The sequence below is a fragment of the Lolium rigidum genome, chromosome 1 (assembly GCF_022539505.1).
Source record: "Lolium rigidum isolate FL_2022 chromosome 1, APGP_CSIRO_Lrig_0.1, whole genome shotgun sequence".
In the NCBI taxonomy this organism is placed as follows: Eukaryota; Viridiplantae; Streptophyta; class Magnoliopsida; order Poales; family Poaceae; genus Lolium; species Lolium rigidum.
In genome coordinates, this window is record NC_061508.1 from 82,681,973 (window position 1) to 82,707,621 (window position 25,649).

At 50.0% G+C, this 25,649-nt stretch overlaps 1 protein-coding gene across 2 annotated transcripts; it reads left to right on the plus strand.

The window, feature by feature from the left end:
• Nucleotides 1-8,918: 8,918 nt before the first annotated feature.
• On the plus strand, nucleotides 8,919-23,677 carry LOC124686262 (protein DETOXIFICATION 16-like). Of its 2 annotated transcripts, none has more exons than XM_047220268.1 (8): nucleotides 8,919-9,308; nucleotides 21,456-22,003; nucleotides 22,095-22,181; nucleotides 22,274-22,330; nucleotides 22,411-22,649; nucleotides 22,773-22,891; nucleotides 22,981-23,067; nucleotides 23,219-23,677. In XM_047220268.1, exons 1-8 carry the CDS (start codon nucleotides 9,063-9,065, stop codon nucleotides 23,276-23,278), a joined length of 1,443 nt encoding a protein of 480 aa, XP_047076224.1. In that variant the 5' UTR covers nucleotides 8,919-9,062; the 3' UTR covers nucleotides 23,279-23,677. The 2 variants fall into 2 exon arrangements, with proteins under 2 accessions (XP_047076224.1, XP_047076284.1); XM_047220328.1 differs by lacking the exon at nucleotides 8,919-9,308 and adding an exon at nucleotides 19,649-19,897.
• The last annotated feature ends 1,972 nt before the right edge of the window (nucleotides 23,678-25,649 follow it).

Consider the following 25,649-nt stretch of genomic DNA (forward strand, 5'->3'; position numbering starts at 1 on the left):
GAATTTTCCTTCTTACCTTGAGGAGTTCTTTCAGTGTGCCATTCAGAGTAATTGATCATCATATCATCAAATAATTTAGTTGCGGCGCCCAAGGTGATGGACATAAAAGTACCTCCAGCAGCTGAATCCAATAGATTCCTTGAGGAAAAATTCAATCCTGCATAAAAGGTTTGGATGATCATCCAAGTAGTCAGTCCATCGATTGGGCAATTCTTTACCAAAGATTTCATTCTCTCCCATGCTTGAGCAACATGTTCATTATCAAATTGTTTAAAGTTCATAATGCTACTTCTCAAAGATATAATCTTAGCAGGAGGATAATATTTACTAATAAAAGCATCTTTACATTTAGTCCATGAATCAATACTATTCTTAGGCAAAGAAAGCAACCAATCTTTAGCTCTTCCTCTTAATGGGAAAGGAAACAATTTCAGTTTTATAATATCACCATCTATATCCTTATACTTTTGCATTTCACAAAGTTCAAAAAAATTATTAAGATGGGCAGCAGCATCATCAGTACTAACACCAGAAAATTGCTCTCTCATAACAAGATTCAGTAAAGCAGGTTTAATTTCATAGAATTGTGCTGTAGTAGCAGGTGGAGGAATAGGAGTACATATAAAATCATTATTATTTGTGCTAGTGAAATCACACAACTTAGTATTTTCAGGAGTACCCATTATAACAGCGATAAAGTAAACTAGGCAAATAAAGTAAAGACAAGTAACTAATTTTTTTGTGTCTTTGATATAGAGCTAGTAAATAAGACAGTAAATAAAGTAGCTAATTTTTTTTGTGTTTTTAATATGAAGCAAACAAGACCAGTAAATAAAAATAAAGTAAAGCAAGACAAAAACAAAGTAAAGAGATTGGAAGTGGAGACTCCCCTTGCAGCGTGTCTTGATCTCCCCGGCAACAGCGCCAGAAAAAGAGCTTGATGCGCGTAGATGTACACGTCCGTTGGGAACCCCAAGAGGAAGGTGTGATGCACACAACAGCAAGTTTTCCCTCAGAAAGAAACCAAGGTTATCGAACCAAGTAGGAGCCAAGAAGCACGTGAAGGTTGTTGGTGGAGGAATGTAGTGCGGCGCAACACCAGTGAAACCGGCGCCAACGTGGAACCTGCACAACACAATCAAAGTACTTTGCCCCAACGTAACAGTGAGGTTGTCAATCTCACCGGCTTGCTGAAAACAAAGGATTAAACGTATCGAGTGGAAGATGGTGTTTGTTTGCAAAGAACAAGAAAGAACAGAGATTGCGGTAGAATGTATTCAGATGTAAAAGAATGGACCGGGGTCCACAGTTCACTAGAGGTGTCTCTCCAATAAGATAACTAACATGCTGGGTGAACAAATTACAGGAAGGCAATTGACAAATAAAGATTCAATACATATCAACGATGATTACTATGTGATTTAATCAGGGCATTACGACAAAGTACATAGACCGCTATCCAGCATGCATCTATGCCTAAATAATCCACCTTCAGGTTATCATCCGAACCCCTTCCGGTATTAAGTTTTAAACAATAGATAATTGCATTAAGTATGGCGCGTAATGTAATCAACACAAATATCCTTAGACAAAGCATCAATGTTTTATCCCTAGTAGCAACAGCACATCCACAAACTTAGAATTTTCTGTCACTGTCCCAGATTTAATGGAGGCATGAACCCACTATCGAGCAAAAATACTCCCTCTTGGAGTTACAAGTATCAACTTGGCCAGAGCCTCTACTAGCAACGGAGAGCATGCAAGAACATAAACAACACATATATGATAGATTGATAATCAACTTAACATAATATTCTATATTCATCGGATCCTCGCCAAACACAACATGTAGCATTACAAATAGATGATCTTGATCATGTTAGGCAGCTCACAAGATCTATAACAATGATAGCACAAGCGGAGAAGACAACCATCTAGCTACCGCTATGGACCCATAGTCCAAGGATGAACTACTCACGCATCAATCCGGAGGCGGGCATGATGATGTAGAGCCCCTCCGGTGATGATTCCCCTCTCGCGGCAGGGTGCCGGAGGCGATCTCCCGAATCCCCCGAGATGGGATTCGCGACGGCGGCGTCTCTGGAAGGTTTTCTGTATCGTGGCTCTCGGTACAGGGGCTTTCGCGACGAAGGCTATTTGTAGGCGGAAGGGTAGGTCAAGTGGCGGCAAGAGGGCCCCACACACCAGGCCGGCGCGGCCAAGGCTTGGGCCGCGCCGCCCTGTTGTGTGGCCCCCTCGTGGCCCCACTTCGTACCTCCCTCGGTCTTCTAGAAGCTTCGTGTAAAAATAGGCCCCTGGGCGTTGATTTCGTCCAATTCCGAGAATATTTCCTTACTAGGATTTCTGAAACCAAAAACAGCAGAAAACAGCAACTGGCACTTCGGCATCTTGTTAATAGGTTAGTGCCGGAAAATGTATAATAATGTTGTAAAGTATGTATAAAACATTCAAGTATTGTAATAAAAGTAGCATGGAACATAAGAAATTATAGATACGTTTGAGACGTATCAGATTACAGTGGGGGTTGATGAATATTTGATGTAGATGGTGATGGAGATGAGCCTCCTCATGGTGGAGAAGCAGCGCCAGCGTGAAGAAGGCGGCAGCGCCCTGACGCCCCTCCTAGGGCGGCGGATACCCTAGGGGCAGAGGCCCCTTAGCCCTTCTTCTTCCTTGGCCATGGTTCTGATAATGAGGAGCTTCTCCTCCTCGTTGGCGGCTGTAAAGGCAGAGGATTTTCGTGGCTATGGGTGGCTTCCTCCAAAAATAGGGTTTCCCCTCAATATATAGAGGTGGAGATGCACTATAGGCCACGGGATTGATGCCCCTTTAATCCAAGGGCTGTTGGGCACCTCTAGAATCTTCCTAGGACTCCCCTCTGTCTTTTATGAGTTCATAAAGTCATGGATTACCCGAATTCATTAAATATGGCAAGAGTTTGTGTCAATCAAGCGAGCCCCCAAAAAAATGTTTCGTCCTGGGCTCCCGCGAGTTCCAGGACAAAACCCTAGAAGCGCCACCGCTAGCGTCTCCCTCCTCCTACTCCCCTACCTCGCCGCCGCCAGGGGCGCTGCCGGGCGAAGCTCAAGCGGCGTTAGCGGCGGAGGGGCCTCTCCTCCCCTCCTCGTGGTGATGGCGGCGCGGGCGGCATCAGTGCTTGGAGGCGTGGCACTGGGCAGGGGGCGTGGCGGAGCGGCCACTTGGTGGCGGCGTGGCGACTCTGCGGCTTGGGCGTGCTCGGGACGTCGGCGGCTCCCTCGAGAGGTTCTGCTACGGCAGGCGACGCGAGCTCGTCCCACTGCGGGCTGATGGATGCGGGAGGCGCGGAAAGAGGTTGGTCGACCACGACTCCATGTCGGTCCAGCGGCGACACAACCCCCTGCGAGGTGGAGCTAGACAGGCAGCGCGGCCAGATTTGGCCGCCTCGCGCTTGCGCTGGGGCATGGGCCCTGGGGTCGGCCGAGCCCATCAAGTCCCCAGATTTGGTACCTCAGGAAGCCACAGGGCTTCAGTATGGCCATCTCCAGGGTAGTGGTGGTGTTGCTGACCGTCATGCGTTTGCCGGCTCAAGACCCTCGCGTTGTTGTTCCCCATTTTCCCTCGGTTCTTCGGCGGTCTGAGTTTGGATGCCGGGGCGTTCGGCCCTGGACGGTGGGTGGCAACGTCAAACGGAAGGCGGGTGGCGTTAGTTGGTGTTGGCCGGTCTTCTTGGCCGTGTGGACGGTGAGAATCCGGCGGAAGGCCGGTTAAGGCGTAGCAATGCTCTGGCACTTTCTTCGTCTGCCCGTTGGCGTCTCCACTGCTCGACTTCTCTGCGCCAGATTTGGCCCGGTTGGTCCTCGGACTGCCCGGTCCGTATCTGCGCGAGAGGTCTAAGGGGTTGCTGGGGGAAACCCTTGGCTGGCACTGTGTCAGCCACATCGGCAACAAGGATTTTGTCGCCGTTCTCCTTCTTGAAGGGCTGGTGAGGTAACCTTCCCCCTCTTCCACTTCATCCCGAGTGAAAACTCAGGCTACGGCCGGGCGACTATGGCGTGTTGCGTCGTTCCCCTCCTTGGAGGCGCTGCTTTGGGATGAGGGGATAGTGGGATGTAGGTGCGGTGACAATGATTGTGACGTGGTTTGGGTGTGGCAATGGCGAGGCAGGAGGCGGCTTTCAGCAAGTTCAAGGCTTTTTGGACGCTCAACCACCTCGATGTTCTGTGGTGGTCGGTGGTTCGACACCCTCGAGCCTGGGTGAGGAGGGAAGGGTCCCTCCTCCGGCAGCAGCACGACGAGGTGTGGTCTCGAAGCCGCGTCTTCATCCCTTTGACGCTGGTGCTTCTCCTATTCGCGCATTGTGTCTCTTTCCGTCTGCGGCAGTTCTTCGTGGCTTGTTTAAGATGGTTCTTTGGTGGCGCTGTCGGGTGGAATTCGTTGTAGTTCCTCTAGGGGCTTTGCCTTTTTTCCTTTAAACTTGATCAAGTTTGTGTAATAAGCATATTGTATCCTGCCGGTTGAGGGCTTTATTAATTTCAAGCTAGGCTCTCTGAGCCTTATGTTTAATGTTCGTGTCAATCAAGTCGCCAACTTTTGAAATTTATCACAACTTTGTCAATAGACACTTTTTCATTTGACGTGGCAATCTTTGAAATGTGTTCTGCGGTTTTCTTCCATATTTTCCTATTCCGTACATAACAAAGTATAAACAAGAACTTTTGCACTTTTTTGAATTATTAATAGGTTGCATAATAATATTGATTTTGGCACAATAAAGTAGAAAATTCATGTATGCATTTTACAAGCATCACACCGTCCCATCGGCTTCACGATGCGCTTGCCCGCCCGTAGATGTACCGCTCTTTACCCTCACGCCACGTAGAGTCAAGATCTCTCCGACACACAAAAAACCTACCGCCATCCACCCACCAGCCGCCGCAGCCATAGCCGAGCGCTACAAGGGAACGACGCCACCGCGAACGTCTTCGGCCACCGTACCCTGCACGAGAAGGAGGTGCGCGCGCTCTACGTGGCGGAGTAAATGGCCCCGCCGGACATGCACGCGCCCTTAGGGTGGAGGCTAAGTGCGGGATGTTAGATATTTAATCTTGCCTGACTTAAGTTAATTAGTGGCTAAGTATGTGTGTGCATGATAGAGAAATCTGCATGTAGTTTGGAGAGCTAGTAGTACATGCATTAGACAGTGCGGTGATAAGCACTGAGTAGAATCAGAGAAGTTAGTTTGTGGCAGCATAAGAATAGGGCGTCTAGGTGCATGCTTGCGTTGAGTTGCTCAGGCTATGTGCGTGCATGCCAGATGGCCAGATCTCCTGGAGTGTTTCTAGGAGGGCTAGTTAGTGGTGTGAGTGCATGGAGTTAGTGGCCGCGTGGTATGGTGTACTGCCTATTTAAGGTGATCAAGTGAATGAAAAGGTAGCCGGTGAGGCACCAACAAAACAATGTAGTGCTCATATGTCCAAGGAGAAAATGCTCTCAAAGGATTGTATTCTCTCCTTGGCTGTCTATGTGCGGAGGTGCATTTTTCCATGAGAAGAGAGACACAAGAAAGTGAGAGTTTAGAGGTAGAAGAAGAAAGGGGCTGCGAGGTGCAGTCCCAACATTTGGTATCAGAGCAAGAAGATCTTGGTGGCCTTTGTCGACGGCGGTGTGAGGCGTCCCGATCCCGTCGGAGCCACACGGGAACGTGCGGATGCAGGCGATGCACCAACACTTCTAAGGAGAGCTCACGTCGGAGTAGCGCGCTAGGACCTGGAGAACGCCACGACGTGGGAACACTTCTTCAGGCAGCGGCGCCTCTTCGAGCTCACCCGCTACGAGGGGAACGGGCCGCCTCCCACGAACAAGAACGCAGCGACCAGTGGGATCTGGTGGGGCGTCCCCCGGTTGCACACTCATCGCGGTGCTCGAGCACATCGCCTATGGGAACGAGCCGCCACTTGAGTTCCTGGCGATCCCAAGGTGGTGGACGCCACAGAGGTTGACCACCGCATCCTCGTCCTCGTCGTCGGGCTCCAGGGCCTCCACCTCTCCACACCAAGGACGACAGGGAGCGGGGCAACCTCTACATCCGAGCAATGATTCCTCCTGGCCAAAGAAGCCGAAGGCGGAGGATCCGGAGTGGACTCCGCCTGAGGAGTACCATGCCGGCCAGCTCCGCTACCCTGCCGCGGATGACCCAGACGAGTTCCTGGGGTAGAGGGCGGCGCTCCTGGCCTCGTTCAAAGATGTTCCGCCGACGTCCTAAGACTTCACGCTGGCATTGTCGCGGTCCGAGGCCAAGAAGGAGGCGGCTGAGTGCGCAGGCTGACTCGGCATCCTCTTCGAACTGGAGGACTCGCCGCCGCAGTGACGTGGGGGTCCCGGCCAAGGCTGCAGCAGCCGGGCACCTGTCCCCAAGGACGACGATAGCTCCAACGATGATGGCAGCAACTACAACGTCTTCTACCGCCGCTTGGGACTCAATTATTCTTTTGTTTTTTACAAATGTTTGTGATGGACTCGGTGTCGATCGGTGCCGTGTTGGCGCCAAATTATCTATTTGTCGCCGTTTTTAAATTTGAATGTGTTTTGGGGTGATATGGAGGCACGACTGGGTAAATCGCCTCCCCTAAAAAAATCTTGCCAGCGACCCTACAAGGCCAGCAAAGAGGCTTCGCCGGACACCGACTGGGTAAATCGCCTCCCCTAAAAAATCTCTAAGTCCTTTTTATTTTTATTTTTTCCAGAGTTATGTAAATTACTTGCTATTCATAAAAACTATTATTGAACAACTGTAGAAAACTGGCTATTTTGGTGTCCTCTATCTGACCCAAACGAACACAAAGTGTTTCCAAAATGTGTCGAGCTGTTAGAGAAGACGAAGTGGATGCGGTCGGTGGCAGGAAAGCCCGATGGACAAAGGCATGGACACGGGTGCCAATTGTGCCGTGTCCATGCTGACGCATTCCGAGCCCAAATTTGTGCCCGTAATCCATCACCGCGGACAGGTCAATCAGTTTGCCTAGGTCCTAAGCTAATATTTTCCTATTTCTTGTCTGCCTGGCCACGTCCGTTATGGTCGGGCCGCTGGAGATTCCCTGTGTAAACTGACCGCTTGCGTCCGTGCAGCTGAAAAATGGGTCTGACCCTAGCCCAGCAGCCTGACAAAAACTGAGCGGCCTAAACCCGAACACGCAAACGCGGGCCAAATTTGCGCCGTGAATGCGTCGGCGCGGTCACGACGCGGACGCAACGCGTGTGTGCTCCCTGTCGCCGCAGGCCCGCCTAGGAGCGGGCACGAGGCTGCAATGGCTCAACCGCTTCGCTTCGGCCTCTTCGCTTCCGCACCTGCGCGAACCACACCCTTCTGAGGCCGCCATCAATGGCACACTTCGTCTTCAGTGGCTGCGCCATGAATGGCAGGCGGCGGCGGGTCTTCTGCACCGCCATCAATGGCATGCGGCTTAGAGTCTTGCGCTCATCCTTAATAGGGCACCAATCATCTTGCCATCGCCCACACCTCCCTGGCCCCCATTTCCGGTCACACTTGCTCCTACCACAACGACAACCAAAACGCTCTGCCGCCTTGCCATGGGGAAGAAGAACAACAACCACCAAGCGTGCTCGTCGTCGGTGAACAAGGAGGAGCAACCTCGGATCAGGGCCCCCTCCTTGTCAGCGTCACCGACTACTCTACGACAACTGGCATGCCTGCGATGGCTAGAACGACATGCACCTGTCGGGCGGGTGGCGACTCAGCACCGCGCGGGTGCCCATCTCGCTGGAGCCATGGTCCACCCCGGAGCGGCTTGAAGAGCTCCGGCGTAGGCGGGCGTTCTCCCGTCGGACCTACACGGTGACCTCGCGTACGCCATCGACTACCCCGAGTGGGACGACTACCGCTGACACACAAAGCCAACAAGAGGCGGCTGGTGGGGTTCCTCAGCGACCGGGAATACAACTTCGGGCAGCCTCTACGGCCTTGTCGGATGCTGCCGCGTATGTCGCCGCCTTCGCCCCATGAAATGTGGGGCGAAGACATCCCGAGCAAGGTGGTGCGGAACGAATCCGAAGACTTTGTCGCCAGCGTGTTCCACAAGATTCAGATGGCACTGGAGGAGGGCAGGAAAATTTGAACTATCGGAAGAACTGACTGAGGAGGAGGCGATGAGGCTAGGCATCCTCATATTGAAACCGCCGTAGCTTCCACCGATGCCCCAGTATGCCGTCGAGCACATGCCGGCAGCCCGTCGGAGGAAAACGCCTTCAAACTGACGTTGCAGGCCTCGGTGCCGCCGCCTCCGCCCTCGTGGGCCCTGTGGGAAGCAGCGGTCGCTCTACCTCCACCATCGACCGCCCTGACATTTGCTCCGCCGGTTCCTGACTGGTCATGGGTTATCCCGGACCTCGTCGACATGACCCAGGTGCCCAATGACGGCGAAGCGTAGGCTAGGGTTAGCAGGCCATGGCCATTTATATTGTCATGTTTTTATTTTTCGCATGATGTAAATTATTTCATCAATAACGTTTTTTTTTGTGGGGAAACAAATGCGTCGGGCCGCTGGGGACACCCTCGGTTTCATACTGTCAGCCGGTTCTTTTCACCGGATTTTGCGTCCTGACGGCCCGACGCAAACTGACGCTTAGGGTTATTTTTAGTAACTAAAATGCCTCACGCGGATGGAGATGACATAAAGAGGAGAAGAATTATGCACACAAAAATTGAATAATACAATAGCTAACATCCAACGGTTGATTGTTATCATTCGCATCAGAGCTGACATATCCCTGCCGATAGCGACCGGTGATGGGTCTGCTCAACTTGGAATAATAGCCAGATAAATCCGTCCAATTATTCCGTTAAGTCGCGCTTGCTTACACGCTTGTGTGGTGCGGTGTAGGCTGTGCGTCTCTACCTACAGTAAAGTCTGTCTGAACATGAGTGGATTCTTCCACTTCATCTCCCTCTCCCTCTCGGCTACACACTCCCGGGCCAAGGGAAACCATACGCACAGAATCAGTCCGGTGAGGGGAAAACTAGTCGCCGCGCACGGAAATCCGACATGGAGGCAAGCATGGAGGAAACGCTTCTCTCGAGGAGGCCGGAGCCCAAGGAGGAGCAGAGCTCGGCGGTGAGCGAGGAGTTGAAGAGGCAGCTGTGGCTGGCCGGGCCGCTCATCGTCGGCTTCCTGATGCGGAACTTGATCCAGATGATCTCCCTCATGTTCCTAGGCCACCTCGGCGAACTGCAGCTCGCTGGCGCCACCATGGCCACCTCCTTCGCCGGATTCACCGGATTCAGCCTCCTGGTATGTACCATACCGTCCGTCGACTTCGTATACATGCTCGCTTTGGAACTATCCCTAGATATCATATCCTCATGCCCGGACTCCTTTTGTTGTTTCCTGGGAGCATTTTTTTTTTCCTGCGGTTCATGCTAGCCCAGTCGATACAATATGACACCTTCATATCACAACTATTCAGAAGCAGAATTATTCAGAAGCAGAATTTAAAGTACTCCCTCTGTTTCACCAAAAATATTTCAACTTTATCAAAATTTAGAGATTTACCTACTAGATAGTATACAGATACATTTAAATTTTGATAAAGTGGAAATAATTTTGGTGGGGCGGAAGGAGAATACGATTCCATAAATAGAAAACCAATACAAACCGCATTTTTTCAGTCGCTAGCCGTAGCGCTTTTGTATAATAGGAATTAATTTAAAAAGTTGCCCGCGCGTCGGAATTGCTTTTTAGTGAAAACAAAAATATGTACTTTTAAGAAGGTTGTATGTACGTCGCTACGGAAATTATTATATACTGTAGTACGAGGCTTTGTTATCCCCGCTCTTTATACAAGACCAGGCACTCCGTATACAAGAGACACTCTTCCGAGCGGATTGAGATCCGGTGCCCTGACTAAGGCAGGGCACCGATGAACAGTACGGTGCCCTCCCCCCTTTTTTAGCCGTCGGATCAAAAATGAATGGACAGATGACTATGAACAGTGCATCTGCTACAGGACAACAAACAGTGCGCTAGCTACAGGACATTCGCTACAGTATTTATCTACAGTGCATCTGCTACAGGGTAGTGTACAGTACCAAGCTACAGTGAATAATCTTGGCTCTCTATTTTCGATCCAACGGCCGAAACTGCAGGGCACGGTACTGTTCATCCGTGCCCTGCCTTCATGGGGGCACCGGATCCGTGTCCTGAGATCCGGTGCCCTGACTAAGGCAGGGCACCGATGAACAGTACGGTGCCCTCCCCCCTTTTTTAGCCGTCGGATCAAAAATGAATGGACAGATGACTATGAACAGTGCATCTGCTACAGGACAACAAACAGTGCGCTAGCTACAGGACATTCGCTACAGTATTTATCTACAGTGCATCTGCTACAGGGTAGTGTACAGTACCAAGCTACAGTGAATAATCTTGGCTCTCTATTTTCGATCCAACGGCCGAAACTGCAGGGCACGGTACTGTTCATCCGTGCCCTGCCTTCATGGGGGCACCGGATCCGTGTTTCGGATTGAGATCCGGTGCCCTGACTAAGGCAGGGCACCGATGAACAGTACGGTGCCCTCCCCCCTTTTTTAGCCGTCGGATCAAAAATGAATGGACAGATGACTATGAACAGTGCATCTGCTACAGGACAACAAACAGTGCGCTAGCTACAGGACATTCGCTACAGTATTTATCTACAGTGCATCTGCTACAGGGTAGTGTACAGTACCAAGCTACAGTGAATAATCTTGGCTCTCTATTTTCGATCCAACGGCCGAAACTGCAGGGCACGGTACTGTTCATCCGTGCCCTGCCTTCATGGGGGCACCGGATCCGTGTCCCAGAGTTTCATGCATGTCTGTTATCTCTGCCAACTTACAATTAAATTACTCTATATCCGTATCCATCGCTGGCCCGCTGCAGGAGAAAAAATGGAGAAGAGCACATGCATGCGTAGGATGGAAAGCAGCTTATCGGTACACGAATGTTTTATGCGTGAAGACCTACTTTTTCGCAGTTTTGATTACAAAACACCTGTAAAGAAAAGATGGCTTGCCATCTTGTCGCTTTCGGCACGTTTTCTAAACTTGTAGTAGGAAGGTTGATAAGTTTATAAATTAAAGCATCTTCAGCAACTTGCTCATAATTTAATAAGCCAGCCAAAACATGTACAGGGTATCCAAAGTATGCATAAGTTTCGCAGCATATGTTGTTACCAACTGGATACCCCTTTTTTTTGCACACACTGACATGTGGGTTCCACGCACACGGGTGGGGACGAGCGGCGACCAAGGGCCATATTCGGGCATGTCGAAGGATAGAATGGACGGGTGGATGACACCAACACTCACGGAGGAGTTGCACCGGTTCAAGAGTGAACCGCGCTCATCGGACCCCATGGTGACGAGGATGGCAAGGGTCTGTGAAAGGCGTGTACGAGCAAGCATGATGGAGCCCGGCGGACGGAATTGGCGAGAACGGCTGGTCAAAGAAAAATTCATCCAAAATTTGAGGAGCGAAAAATAATAATTTCAGCAAAAAAAAATGGTTAAATTTGGAAATATTCCAAACTTGACGCTTTCTAAGAGGAACAAAAAACAAGTAATTGACACCAACGTTGCATTAGTGCAGTGGTGGAGGGTCTATCATATCCGGTTGTACACTTCAGCGTGAGTTCATTTTTGGCCGAAATACCCAAGTTTACCCGGATAGGTATGCTGCTCTAGCTCATTTTTGACAGAATAGCAAAGCTTCAGATTTTTTTATATCTAAGCCAAATATGAGTGAATTGTCGAATGGAGGGATGCTCGGAAGGGACACGGATCCGGTGCCCCCATGAAGGCAGGGCACGGATGAACAGTACCGTGCCCTGCAGTTTCGGCCGTTGGATCGAAAATAGAGAGCCAAGATTATTCACTGTAGCTTGGTACTGTACACTACCCTGTAGCAGATGCACTGTAGATAAATACTGTAGCGAATGTCCTGTAGCTAGCGCACTGTTTGTTGTCCTGTAGCAGATGCACTGTTCATAGTCATCTGTCCATTCATTTTTGATCCGACGGCTAAAAAAGGGGGGAGGGCACCGTACTTGTTCATCGGTGCCACTGCCTTAGTCGAGGCACCGGATCTCAATCCGAAACACGGATCCGGTGCCCCCATGAAGGCAGGGCACGGATGAACGATGCACCGTGCCCCTGCAGTTTCGGCCGTTGGATCGAAAATAGAGAGCCAAGATTATTCACTGTAGCTTGGTACTGTACACTACCCCGTAGCAGATGCACCGTAGATAAATACTGTAGCGAATGTCCTGTAGCTAGCGCACTGTTTGTTGTCCTGTAGCAGATGCACTGTTCATAGTCATCTGTCCATTCATTTTTGATCCGACGGCTAAAAAAGGGGGGAGGGCACCGTACTGTTCATCGGTGCCCTGCCTTAGTCAGGGCACCGGATCTCAATCCGAAACGGACACGGATCCGGTGCCCCCATGAAGGCAGGGCTGTATCTAGCCATCTCCAACGGGGCGAACAAAACACACGCGCGCATCGTTTCAGTTCGTGGAGACCGAGTATGCGTATGCGTCCCGCTAGGGCGATCAAGGTGATTGGGCCATCCGCAACGACGCAAATCTGATTTAAATATCCGTCGGGTTTACGTCTCCGCGGACGTTGCGCGGTCGTGGAAAGTGACCGTGTTGGTTGCATCCGGGCCCGGTAGGCGGTGATTAGGTAACCGAAATATTTCTTCATTACTATTGATTGACCAAAATGACCATCTTTACGGAGATGGTTACTCGAGTTAACCTAAAACTACAACGGCCGTACCTATGCGGCCTACCACGACCGGGGCGTGCTGCCTGCTACTGGTCATCAGAGGGGCCGGCGCCGTCGTCGAAGCGCGAGCGATTCACGCATTCCGCGCGCCGCGCACGTCGGCGATCAGACACCTCGTCCGCCGCCGCTCGCGGCGTTCGAGGGCCTCGGCCGCAGAGGAGTCCCACGAGACTCTCCCGGCCCAAGAGGAGGCCGCCTCCGCCGCCGGCCGCCTCCGCCGCGGTCGCCTCCGCATTCGCGCCCGCCGCACGCAACGCCACCATGCGGGCGTGGTAGCGGGCCTCGTCCCTAGCTGCCGCCGTGACCGCAGCGTCCCCGGTGACGATGGCGTCCGCCGGCTCCCGGTTCTCCTCGCTCGACCCGCGCGGGAGAATGGCCCCTCTCGCGGAGTGAATCCGAGGTTGGAGCACATGTACCCCAGAGCCATGGCGACCGCATAGGCTGTGGGCTTCCTCCTCCGCTGCCCAAGCTCGACGGCGCGAGCGTCCTCGGCTAGGGTCTCGCGGGACACGAGCGGAACTCTGTTGGTCGACGGCGCACTCGAAGCGGCTGGGTACGACGTCGTCGTCGGCGGCGATGTCGTGGATGACGGCATCCGCGGTTGGGGCCACCGGAGGGGCCACCATCACCGCCTGCGCCTCCGCGAGCGCCGCCCTGGCCTCGGCGAGCTCGGCCCTGGCGTCGGAGATTTCCGCCCTGGCCGCCGTGAGGCGCTCACGCCCTTGTGCACGCTCTGCCGCCTCCGCCTCCGCAACATCCGCCTCCGCCGCCTCCAGGTCCAGCTGCTCGGCACGAAATGCGTCGGCGACTAGGCTGCTCGTCCTCGTCCGGGTGAGCTTGGCGCCAATCCGAACAACTCGATCTCAGCTAAGGTTGTGCTCGGCCATGGATGGATGGTAGGGTTTAGCTTGAGGTGTGCCCGTCACCCCGCCGGTGTCCACCATATATAGTCACGGCGGGGCGGGAAATGGCTTTGCGGCGCAGGTCGTTTCCCGCGCGCGGGAAATGCCGGCAAAACTTGTCATTGTGTTGGGCAAGTGCTGGAACGACCGTTGTCGCGCGTGAACCGGTAATCGCTGTCCGCGAGGCCTCGACGGGACGTTAAACCGCCATTAACGACCTTGACGCTGTCTCCGCTAAAAGTACGCCCGCACCGCTGGGGATACCCATGCCGCAAGCGGTCGCCCAGCTAGGCCGCATGGCATCCGCGGACCGACGCAAACGGACACAACCAGACATTTTAGACATTCAAAATGCGTCGCCCCGTTGAAGATGCCCTTACCAGCCACCGATATTGTCCACATGTGCGGTTGTTTTTTATCTCGTAATCCACGTGTTAAGAGCATCTTCGGTCGGCTACCTCATATACCCCAAACAGCTTATGTAGACGTCGAAGATGAAAAATATTGCTCAGTCGTTCCCATAGCCCTTTTTTGTATTGTGAGACCAATTTTTTCCATTCACACCTCTAGGAGAAATCCTCCACTTTTCGCCACTTTCCTTGGCCCAGTCCCCACCGATCCGCTGTACTTTGGCGCCCGTCAATAGTTCTAAGCCCCTCACGGCCATCTTGCATACGAGGTATTCGGTGAATTACCTGGGCCATGGTCCATGGATTCCGACGACGAAGAGATAATCGCAGCTCTGCTGGAGAAGAATCTGATATGTGGCCACCCCCGACCATGAGCATATGAAGATCCTCTCTTGTCTCCTAGACTTGTACGCCAGGGAGACAAAGCAGCGGCATGGAGGTTCGAAGTCATGGCGACGCAAGAGCAAACCAAGGAAGATTTGGAGCGCTATTGCACGATGTACGCTGACTACTTTGCCGATAATCCATTGCAAGGCGAGGTGGTAATTCAACGCCGTTTTAGGATGAACCCAAAGGTATTAATGAACCCAAGGGAGTGTGACACCTACTTCATTTGCAAGAAAGATTGTGTCGGCATGGTAAGTTTTCCTCAATCCGGAAGTGCGGCTGCTTCTTTGAGGGTGCTTGCCTATGGAGCTCCTAGTGATACACATGAACACTATCTACGCATGGCCGAGTCCACAACCATGGTGTGTGTACAAGTTCGGCAATGCGGTGGTGTAGTGTTTGAACCAACTTACTTGAAAATACCCAATGCGGAAGACACTGCCGGAATCCTGCCACATAGCACATCTAGAGAAATTCCTGGGATGTTTGGAAGAAGAACTGTCCATTTTTTGACAAAAAATATACAAAGGTCATAAAGGAGCTTCAAGTGTGGTACTTGAGGCGGTGACAGATTGTGATATGTGGATTTTCCATGCTTTCTCGCGGTATGGATGGATCTCACAATGACAACAACATGCTGCAGTGCTCGACCGTGTTCGCCAAGTTTGTTGAAGGCAATGCTTCGCCGACGAACTATATGATCAATGGACACGAGCACAACAAGGGATACTTCCTAGCGGATGACATCTATCCAAGATGGTCAACATTTGTGAGAACCCCTATTGAGGAAAAAAAATATTGGTTTGCTTAGTCCCAGGAAGCTTGCAGAAGGATATCGAGTGAGCATTTGGTGTGGTCCAATAAAAAATCTATTGTGCATACCCGTCTCCTACTCTTTTCGAAAGATCATATGTGGGACGTCATGGATGCATGTGTGTTGGGGATATGCCAACTAAGTGTACCATGATATGGTCCTGATTTTGGCAATCCGGGTGGCCCACGGATGGTGGTGATGGCATATGGCCCACTGGACAACCGAGTTGTTTTTGATTAAAGATGGAAGATGTCAAACCCATTAATGAGGAGCCGGATCCAACCTGGCCTATGCAAGAAGCCAAATCTGTGGAGGCCCCATGAAGGAAACCGGATCCAATACAATAAGTTAGGATAGGTGGATCCTTGACGTGCACGGCAATGTAATATTTCGTAGATAGGCAACTTGTATTCGGGTAGGACTCTGTCAGCAGAAACCCTAGGATACGGGCGCCTATATAAAACGGATCCTGGGAGCCCTAGAGGCACAACCACAACACATTGTAATACGCGCAAGCGCCTAGATAATTCCGGATAGGCGGCAGGCCTGCGCCATCGTGCAACGTGATCTGAAATTGGGTAAATCGTGTACCACCGTCCCGGTTGCTCTTCGCCCTATGGCCCCATCTTCTCCCTCCCTCGTGAGGATACCTCCTCTCGGGTATTGTCTTCTATGCAACGATAGTTGGTGCCTAGCATGGGGCCAGCGCCGTCCGGGAGGCCGAGCCGGACGGGTTCCGTCTTTCGGAGCATCGGCGACACGGTCGCCGTGGGGCACGTTCGTATGCCGGAGGTTTTCCGATCATTCCGCCGGACGAGTGCTAGATTCCTGCTAGGAAGGACACAGTCAAACTCTCCATCATCCCGGTCGGCAGGATACACATCTTCATCGGCGAAATTGTCAATTCCGACGGAAACGCCCTGGTAAGTAGTGCAGTTGCTTTTGTCGCTGAGCTGGGCGCAATTGCACATGTCCGATCTAAGCTGCTGGAGCTTCCCAAGGAAGATTCCGCCTTAGATCTGGAAATTTCAAAACCCACCCAATCCGCCCTGAGTAGAAAAAGCGGTCGTAGGACCAACGCAGGTCCACCGGGTTTCCAGGTGTTAGAAAAACAGAGGTGTCACTTCGTGCACTTCCTCGCACATACGTCAGGATCCGCCTCTCCGAAAGAGGGCATCGGATCCGGCCAGATGGGGGGTGCCGGAGAAACTGATGAATCCATACTCGAAGATCTCAGCCCACTTCCAGACGATATCTCCCCCATGGGGTCAGTAGAGTATGAAGCATGGTGCAGAGATACGGAAGCGGCTTGTGAGGCTGATGACCAGTCATCTCCACCAAAGCAGGTCTTCGCGACCATTGCTAGCCTGGACGAAGAGGAAGTCGAATCAGATCAAACTCCATCTGATGGAATACCGAAACCAACGGTTTCTGGCGCTCTGCCACGAATTAATCATCGATGGGTGGATCAACCAATAGGCCGGATCCTAGATTTTGCGGAAAAAACGACAGACATAAGCAATCATGCGGTTGGCAGGCGAAAACGGGGAGAGAATTGTGCACGAGGAGATCCTAACCAATCCCCTCATGCTGTATCAGGTGGCAGATCTGGATGCCCTCGAAGAAAAGCAACAAGAACTCCTGGCCGAAGACAAAAAAAACTCGCAAAGCTTAACTCGGACATCCTCAAAGAAAAGGTTGCCATCAACCAGAGTGCGAGCAAGCCCGCATCTTTCAGCAGAACACGGAGGAAGCCTACCGGAAAGCGGAAGCACTCAAGGTCCAGATGGAGACGCAAGTTAAGCGAACCCAGGAGGACCTGGAGAAGAAAAGGACGAGCTGGAGAGATGCGATCCAAGCCTCGCAACATCAACTTCGATGGCGCAGCACACCGGAGGCCGATGGCCACTCCAAAGGACAACATGGAGAAAGCATCAGAGCTCCTGGCCAACGACAACGACAAGATCGACCTTGACTACTTAAGGGCGATTGTTGGCACTGACATGAAGCAGCAGAGCAAGGCGGATACTTCACATAAGCTGGCTTCCAACCCAGAGGCCTGCATGTCCACCGCGCGAGATCTACCGAGACCACCGCGATAACCAATCTCGTACCGGCTTATCAGAAAGGTATGTTGGTATGCCCACTGATGTAGGAAAATCAAATAATGGATCTTTCAAATATTAAGAGATAAGTTTTCGAAATATATTCAGGGCTGGATGGAACAGATCCTATCAGCAGGAGCCAAGGAGATGTTGATCAAAGCCGTGGCTTAGGCTATACCAACGTTTTATATGTCATGCTTCAAACTCCCAAGAGGCTTATGTCAGTATATGGATTCGGTAATTCGGGGGTTTTAGTGGGGAAGAAAAAATGGAAAGAGAAAGGTTCCTTGGGTCTCATGGGATGTCTTCAAGGATATGGAGCTCTTCAATTTACCCCTTCTCACTCCAGGAACGTTGAGTGCAAGAATATTGATTTTCCTATGGGAAGGAGAATCTCACCAATTTGGAAAGCAATATTGGGCAGTTGGGATGCTCTGAATGTTGGACTTATCAAGCGGTTAGGCAATGGGCAGACCACCTCTATTTGGAATGAAAATTGGCTCCCCAGAAGTACACGTTTACGACCAGATGCGCCAAAGGCTGCTCACCCTCCACTTGTAGTTTCAGAACTAACTGATGCAACAAGTTTAGAATGGAGATATGATATTCTTGATGAGCTTTTTATCCAATGGACGCGGATGGAGCTCATCAAATCAATCCCACCTACCACAGCCAACCAAACAGATTCATGGGGTTGGCATTATGAACGATTTTTAGGTTATTCATTGTCCGATCAATGTACAGGCTTTTGGTTTCGACCAAGAAAGTTAGGGATGATTGGCTAGAGGGCCGTGCAGCAAGCTTCTCGTTCGGTTCAGAACAAAAGATGTGGTATAAAATGTGGAAAACAAAGGTACCAAGCAAGATAAGAGTGTTCTTGTGGAAATTAGCACACCAATCACTACCCATGGCCTCTGTTTGTCATCATAGAAATCTGGCACCGGGGTGTCCGTTTTATGCAGCTACAAATGATAACTGGAGACATTCGTTAATGGACTGCACAACAACTCCTTATGTATGGGCACTGTTAGATGAAGAGTTAATTGAACATATCCCATTAACCAATGTGGAGAGGCTAAGGAATGGTCTTCTTCCTTATTGAGTCATTTTCTCATGAGAAATTCACCAAGGTCGTGGTTACACTTTGAGCAGTATGGTGTGCAACAAGAAAAGCGATACATGAGAAGATATTTCAGAGCCCTCTATCGATCTATGGGCTTACCACAAGCTACCTTGTTGAATTGGACATTGCATATATTGCTAAGCCAGCACATCATCAGATGGATGTCATGCCATCGACTGTTACCTGGATCCCTCCTCCAGACCAAACAAAGCAACAAAGGAGTTGTTGCAGCTGTATGTAGATATGGATTGGGCCAGTTTCTTGGAGCATCGGTTATTGCAGTACCGGGCATTTCTGATCCCGCTACGCTAGAAGCAATTGCATGCCGCGAGGGATTATGGCTTGTTGCTGATTTACATGTTCAATACCCTTACATTGCTTTAGATTGTTTGGAGGTAATCAATGCCATTAGAGATTCAAACAGATGCAACTATTACTCAGTCCTGTGTGAGATCGATCAACATCACGCTAAGTTTCCAGATTCTAGGTTCCGTCATGAGAGATGTTTTAGTACTCATGCTCACAATCTAGCTTGCTCTACTATTTTCTTAGAACATGGCCGCAATGTCTGGCTTGTGAACTCGTCTGATACTTCTATTGTACCTCTGATGATTGAACAATAAAAGACGACGTTTACCCTAAAGAAAAGGTGGAGAAATCCGTCCAATTATTCCGTTAGGTCGAGCTTGCTTACACGCTGCGTATGGTGTGGGCTGTGCGTTTACCTACACTCTGATGTCTGAACACGAGTGGATCCTTCCACTCCATCTCGCTCTGGCACACACTCCCAGGCCAAGGGAAATCATACGCACATAATAAGGCCCGTGAGAAGAAAGCTAGTCGCCGCGCCCAGAATCCGACATTTTTCGATAAAGGAATATATTAATATCAAAGATACGAACACCAGCCTCTGACAACCAACCCAATGCACTACGGATGCACACAGCAAAAAAAGGAAAGAAAACTAAGAAACAAAAGTCCCGCACAGTATCTCGGCCTAACAACAGCAATCATCCACCACCAAAACAACCTGAAATACGGACTCCCAAAACGCGCATTCAAGAAATCCGACATGGAGGCAAGCCTGAGGAAGCTTCCCCTGAGGAGCCTGGGGCGCAAGGACGAGCAGAGCTCGGCGGTGAGCGGGGAGGTGAAGAGGCAGCTGTGGCTGGCCGGGCCGCTAATCGTCGGCTTCCTGATGCGGAACTTGATCCAGATGATCTCTATCATGTTCCTAGGCCACCTCGGCGAACTGCCGCTCGCTGGCGCCACCATGGCCACCTCCTTCGCGGGATTCACAGGATTCAGCCTTCTTGTACGTACCATACCATCCGCCGATTTCGTTTACATACTGGCTTTAGAATTGTCACCAAGTATGCTAAAAATAAATTATTATAATTTCGTAACTGTTAGATTGCCTTATAATTTGTGCTAGTTATATGTTGCAACATAGGTTGTAAGCGGCTTGAACTGTTGGATTGCTTCATAATTTGTGCTACTTATTAGAGCATGTCTAACAGGCCCCGTATTCCGCTGCCCGTATAACGCTCGCTTTTCGCCCGTATCGAAAAACTGCTCCATTTCGAGCCATTCCGTCTAGCAGACCCCGTATTTCGCCCCGTATTTTCAAAAATAAAAACCCCGGGAAGTTCATCTTCAGTTGATCATACTATGGATCATACAAACATTCCGATCATACTACGGATCATACTACATAACCTACGTCTACTCGTCAAGGATGACGACGGGGATGAAGGCGATGGAGGCCGCCTCCTCCTGCGCCTCCTGCGCCTCCCGCGCCTTCCGCGCCTCGAACTCCCGGACGGCGGCGATGGCCGCCGCCTGGTCCTCTGCCTCCAGCCGAGCTTTCTCGGCGGCTTCCGCCTCGGATTCGGCCACCGCACGCCAGTAGGCCTCCTCCTCCGCTGCCGCCTCCTCTTCCTCAGCGCGGCCTCCGCCTTCTCCGCCGCTCGTGCTGCCGATGCGCGCCGCCCATGCCGCCTTCGCCGCGCGGTCGCGCTCCCACTCAGCGCGCCATGCGTCGAAGTCGGCGCCGCTCATCGGCTTGAGCGGCGGATCCTGTCGGTACCACCGCCCACGGCGGCGAAGTCCCGGAGCGACTCCGGTATGTAGTACGCGCCGGCGTACTTGCAGGCCGCACGGCGGCTACCCGCGGCGGAGCGCTTGCATTTCAAGCGCCACGCGTCCTCCACGTTGTACCGGCGGCGGGATCGCTTCGATCCGCTCACCGGAGAGGCGCTACTGCGGCGGCGGGCGTCCATGCCGGAGCTGGGGTCGAATGCGGCGCGGGGGAGGAAGGAATTGCTCGCCGGAGCAGGGTGGAGGCGGCGGCGGCGCACGGCGGAGCTAGGGTAGCGAGTGAGGGGTTAACCCCTCACTCGCACCTGCGGCCAATATAAATAGTGGGCGGAGGGGCCGATTTCCTGGGCCCCGTATTCTGCCGAAACGGGTCGGCCCGAATACGGGGCCTGCTAGACCGGCCCAACCGCGCCTGCCCCGTATATCGCCGGAATTTTACGGGGTGGGCGGGTTATAAGGGGCCTGTTAGACCTGCTCTTAGTTGTGGCAACTAAAAATTAACGACATCATCTGACTAAGAACTAATAGCTAAACTAGCTTAGTTCTGAGTTGATTGAGAACTAGTCACGTCCTCTTTTCAGATAAACGAGTCTACACAATAAAACGTGTCTACATCTAGATAAAAACTAACCGAACCGTTTCACTTAATTTGCAATTCATAGTAAAATTTTGGCATCTAATTCAGATATGGCCCAAACACCAAATCTTAACACGAAATTCTCCTATTTCAAAGTGTACTTAATATTTTTTGTGTTTTCTACAATCTTGATCAGAATGGTTTGGCAAGTGGTCTGGAGACCTTGTGCGGCCAAGCATTTGGAGCGAGGCAATACCACCTCGTGTGCGTACACAAGCAACGGGGAATGCTTATACTTACCCTGCTCAGCGTCCCGCTAGCCGTGGTGTGGTTCTACGCCGGCAGCATCCTCCTCCTGTTCGGCCTCAAGGACGAGGACATCGCCATGGAGGCTGGCACCTATGCCCGGTGGATGATCCCGGCGCTCTTCGCCTACGGCCTGCTGCAGTGCCAAGTCCGGTATCTGCAGATGCAGAACATCGTGTTCCCGGTGATGCTGAGCGCTGCCGCGACGGTGCTCTTCCACCTAGCCGTCTGCTGGGTGCTGGTGCATGGCCTCGGGCTGGGTAGCAAGGGTGTCGCCATCAGCATCTCCATCTCCTACTGGATCAACGTGCTCATACTCGCCGTGTACGTGAGGGTGTCGAGCTCTTGCAAGAACACGTGGACGGGGTTCTCCATGGAAGCCTTCCATGACCCTCTCGTCTTCTTCAGGGTTGCCGTGCCCTCTGCTCTGATGGTCTGGTGAGTGAGGTTAAATTTGAGCTCCCTCTGATCGACCATGTTATTCTTTGGATGTTGTCAAGTGTGATCGATATATGTCTTGATAATGCAGCTCGGAGTGGTGGTTGTTCGAGACCATCATACTGCTTTCAGGCCTTCTTCCTAATGCAAAGCTGGAAACATCCGTCCTGTCAATCACGTAATACAATCCTAGTACGAGCGATTTTAACTTATTCTCTTCATCTTCACATCTACTAGTTTTTTTTTTTTTTTTTTTTTTTTTTGCGACAGACTCAGCACGGCGGACTGCCTTTACATGATACCCTCTGGCCTCGGAGCCGCCATAAGGTAAACGAACCAGCGAAACTTGCTCGATCCTTCTCATGCGGTCCTTCTCATGGTTTCTTGCATTATCTGATCTCATGCAGCACCCGCGTCTCAAATGAGCTGGGCACGGCCCGACCACGGGCTGCCCGCCTCGCCGTCCGTGTCGCTATGTTCTTTGCCATCTCGGAAGGATTGGTCATGGCGATGATCCTGATCTCTGTGCGCCACGTCTGGGGCCATGTTTACAGCGATCAGGAGGAGGTGGTCACGTACGTGGCCAAAATGGTGCTGCTGATTGCAGTGTCCAGCCTCCTTGATGGAATCCAGTCCATTCTCTCAGGTAGCAAGGGAGTACATACAAATCACAGAAATTAATGGCCATGCATTGGCTACTTAATTGCCAAGTAGTTTTCCATAAATACAAGTACTAGTAGAGACGGCTCATGGATTAATTGACCTCTAGGTGTGGCTAGAGGATGTGGATGGCAGAAGATCGGCGCATGTATCAACCTCGGCGCATTCTACATCGTCGGCATCCCGGCAGCCTACCTCTTTGCCTTCGTGCTGCACATCGGCGGGATGGTGCTCAATTCTCCTTGAATTTTTTCCACGACTCATGTATCTCTTCTGCTTGATAACCTGAAAATACTGTGAAAATAATGCATGACCAGGGTCTTTGGATGGGAATCATATGCGGCATTCTGGTACAGGACTTGCTGCTCCTAGCTATCACACTATGCACCGACTGGGAGAAGGAGGTATTTTATACAAAAATCTTGTAGCTTTATTATGCATTTTTCTGTTCTGGTGGATTACTTAGGTTCATGCGCGCAAGTGATTTATGTCATCCTGACCTACATATATACATTCATGGTTGTCTGAACCGCATATGTATCCATGTGTTTATAGGCAACAAAGGCGAAGGACAGAGTCCTCTGTTCTGCCCTGCCAACAGATCTCGCGACATAAAGATATATACTCATGAAATACCCAGGACCTTCAAAAGAATGACGCTCCGGGTGCGAAGCAAGCCACTTAACGAGCATTGGTAATTGCTGATTTGGTGTTGAATACCACTTGGATGCTGAGTACGGTGGAATTCACATGGCATCAAGAAAATAATGCGGAGCAGGTCGAGATCTATTTTTGGAAATAGCTATTTTATTAATACTTCAAGGTGAGACAAATACGTAAACCAGGTCCTAGAAGAGTAGAAGCCGAACACAAAGATATCACACATATGGTTACTTCTTTTTAGCTTCAGCTTATGAAGAAGCTCACTTATGGATTGCACTGGAAAACTGGAGATATCCTCGAAGCTATTTTTCTTGTCCTTTTTAGATTTTAAATTTAGGCTTATTTGTTGTATTGAGTAGTGAAAATATGTTTTTTTCTTTCGAAATGGGGATACCCAGCCTCTGCATCAATTGATGCATATGGCCTCATTTATTTCATTATTTAGGAACATGTCCTGTTACAGTTCAAGGATCACATAAAGTCGCTACAAGAATCAACCATCGAAATAAAACTAAGAGGTACTTGATGTGTCCGATCAACATGTCACTCTAAAAACAGGTCGCCAGCTGAACTGGTTAAACAAATCCCGAGCAACCGTCTCCAAATGGCTGGACCCAATAGCCATATCCTGTCGCGCTCCTCGGGCTGTAGCAAGGACCACGTACGGATCCAGTGTGTAGTGAGGGGAATAACCTGCAAAAAGGATATTTTGTTTGATTTGTTAAACACATAGTCATTCCTAGTGTTCCATATAGCCCATAGTAGCGCACAAGCTCCAACTTGGATTTGCATTTTTTCATGTTTATTAACACCCAACAGCCGAGTCACCGAAGAGATGAGTAATATTATTTGGAGGTGTAATATTCAAAGCGATGTGTATTATACGCCACATAATTTTAACCAGCGGGCAAGATATAAAGAGATGTTCTATTGTTTCGTCTTGATTACGGAAGCAACATTTCAAACTACTGTGCCAATTGCGCCTCGCTAGATTATCTTTTGTTAGAATAACTTTGCGGTGAAGAAACCACATAAAAATTCTGATTTTTAGTGGTACTTTCAACTTCCAAATATCTTTATGCAAATATTGAGTGTTGTCATTCATGAGATCTAAATACAATGATTTTACTGTAAAAACACCAGTACTTGTCAACTTCCAAGTAAAATTATCTTCTTGATCATTTAGCCGGGTATGCATGAGCCGCTCAACAAGGTGTAGCCACCGTTCCCATTTATTTCCTGTAAGGCCTCTCCTAAACCGAATGTTAAGGGAGGGGTATTAGTTAGGACAGAGGCTACCGTGACATTTTTGTTTTGCACTATGTTATATAACGAGGGATATTGAAAGGACAGAGGTTCATTACCCAACCAAGAATCTTCCCAAAAACGAGTTTCCAACCCATTTCCTACATGAAATTGACCTCTACTGAAAAAATCATCTTTCACTTTCATTAAACCCTTCCAAAACGGCGAGTCCGAATCTTTTGTTTGAACCTGAGATAGTGTTTTTGAATGCAAGTATTTGTTCATGATTAACTCATGCCATACCCCGTCTCCATGAAGTATTTTATATAACCATTTAGTAAGGAGGCATTTATTCTTAATTTCTAAGACCTCAATACCTAGACCACCTTGATCCTTTGGCCGACAAATAATATTCCACTTTGTAAGTCTGTACTTCTTCTTCAGACCATCGCATTCCCAAAAAAATCTGCTACGGAAAAAGTCTAATCTCTTTCGTACTCCCTTAGGAATTTCAAAGAAAGATAACATGAACATTGGTAGGCTTGTGAGAACCGAGTTAATAAGGATTAATCTATCCCCATAAGATAAAAGTTTACCCAACCAATTCTCAAGCTTCCTTTCAAAGCAATCTTCAATCGGTTTCCATTCACTGTTCTTGAGCTTAAGGTAATGAATAGGTATGCCTAGATATTTTAGTGGAAATGAGACTGCCTCACATCCAAAAAGATTTTTATATTCATTTTCTGCTACTTTTGCCCGACCAAAACAAAAAATTTCGCTCTTGTGATAATTTATTTTTAGTCCCGATAGTTGCTCAAAAAAGCTAAGTATCAACTTCATGTTCATAGCCTTATCAAAATCATGTTCCATGAAAATAATCGTATCATTCGCATATTGAAGAATTGAGACTCCTCCTTCAACTAAGTCTAGAATTAGGCCACGTATCTGTCCATCCTCTTTTGCTCTTGCAATTAGGATGGCCAAAAAGTCTGCTATGATATTAAAAAGAATTGGTGATAGCGGATCACTCTGCCTTAGTCCCTTTCTAGTTTGAAAGTAATGGCCTAATTGATCATTA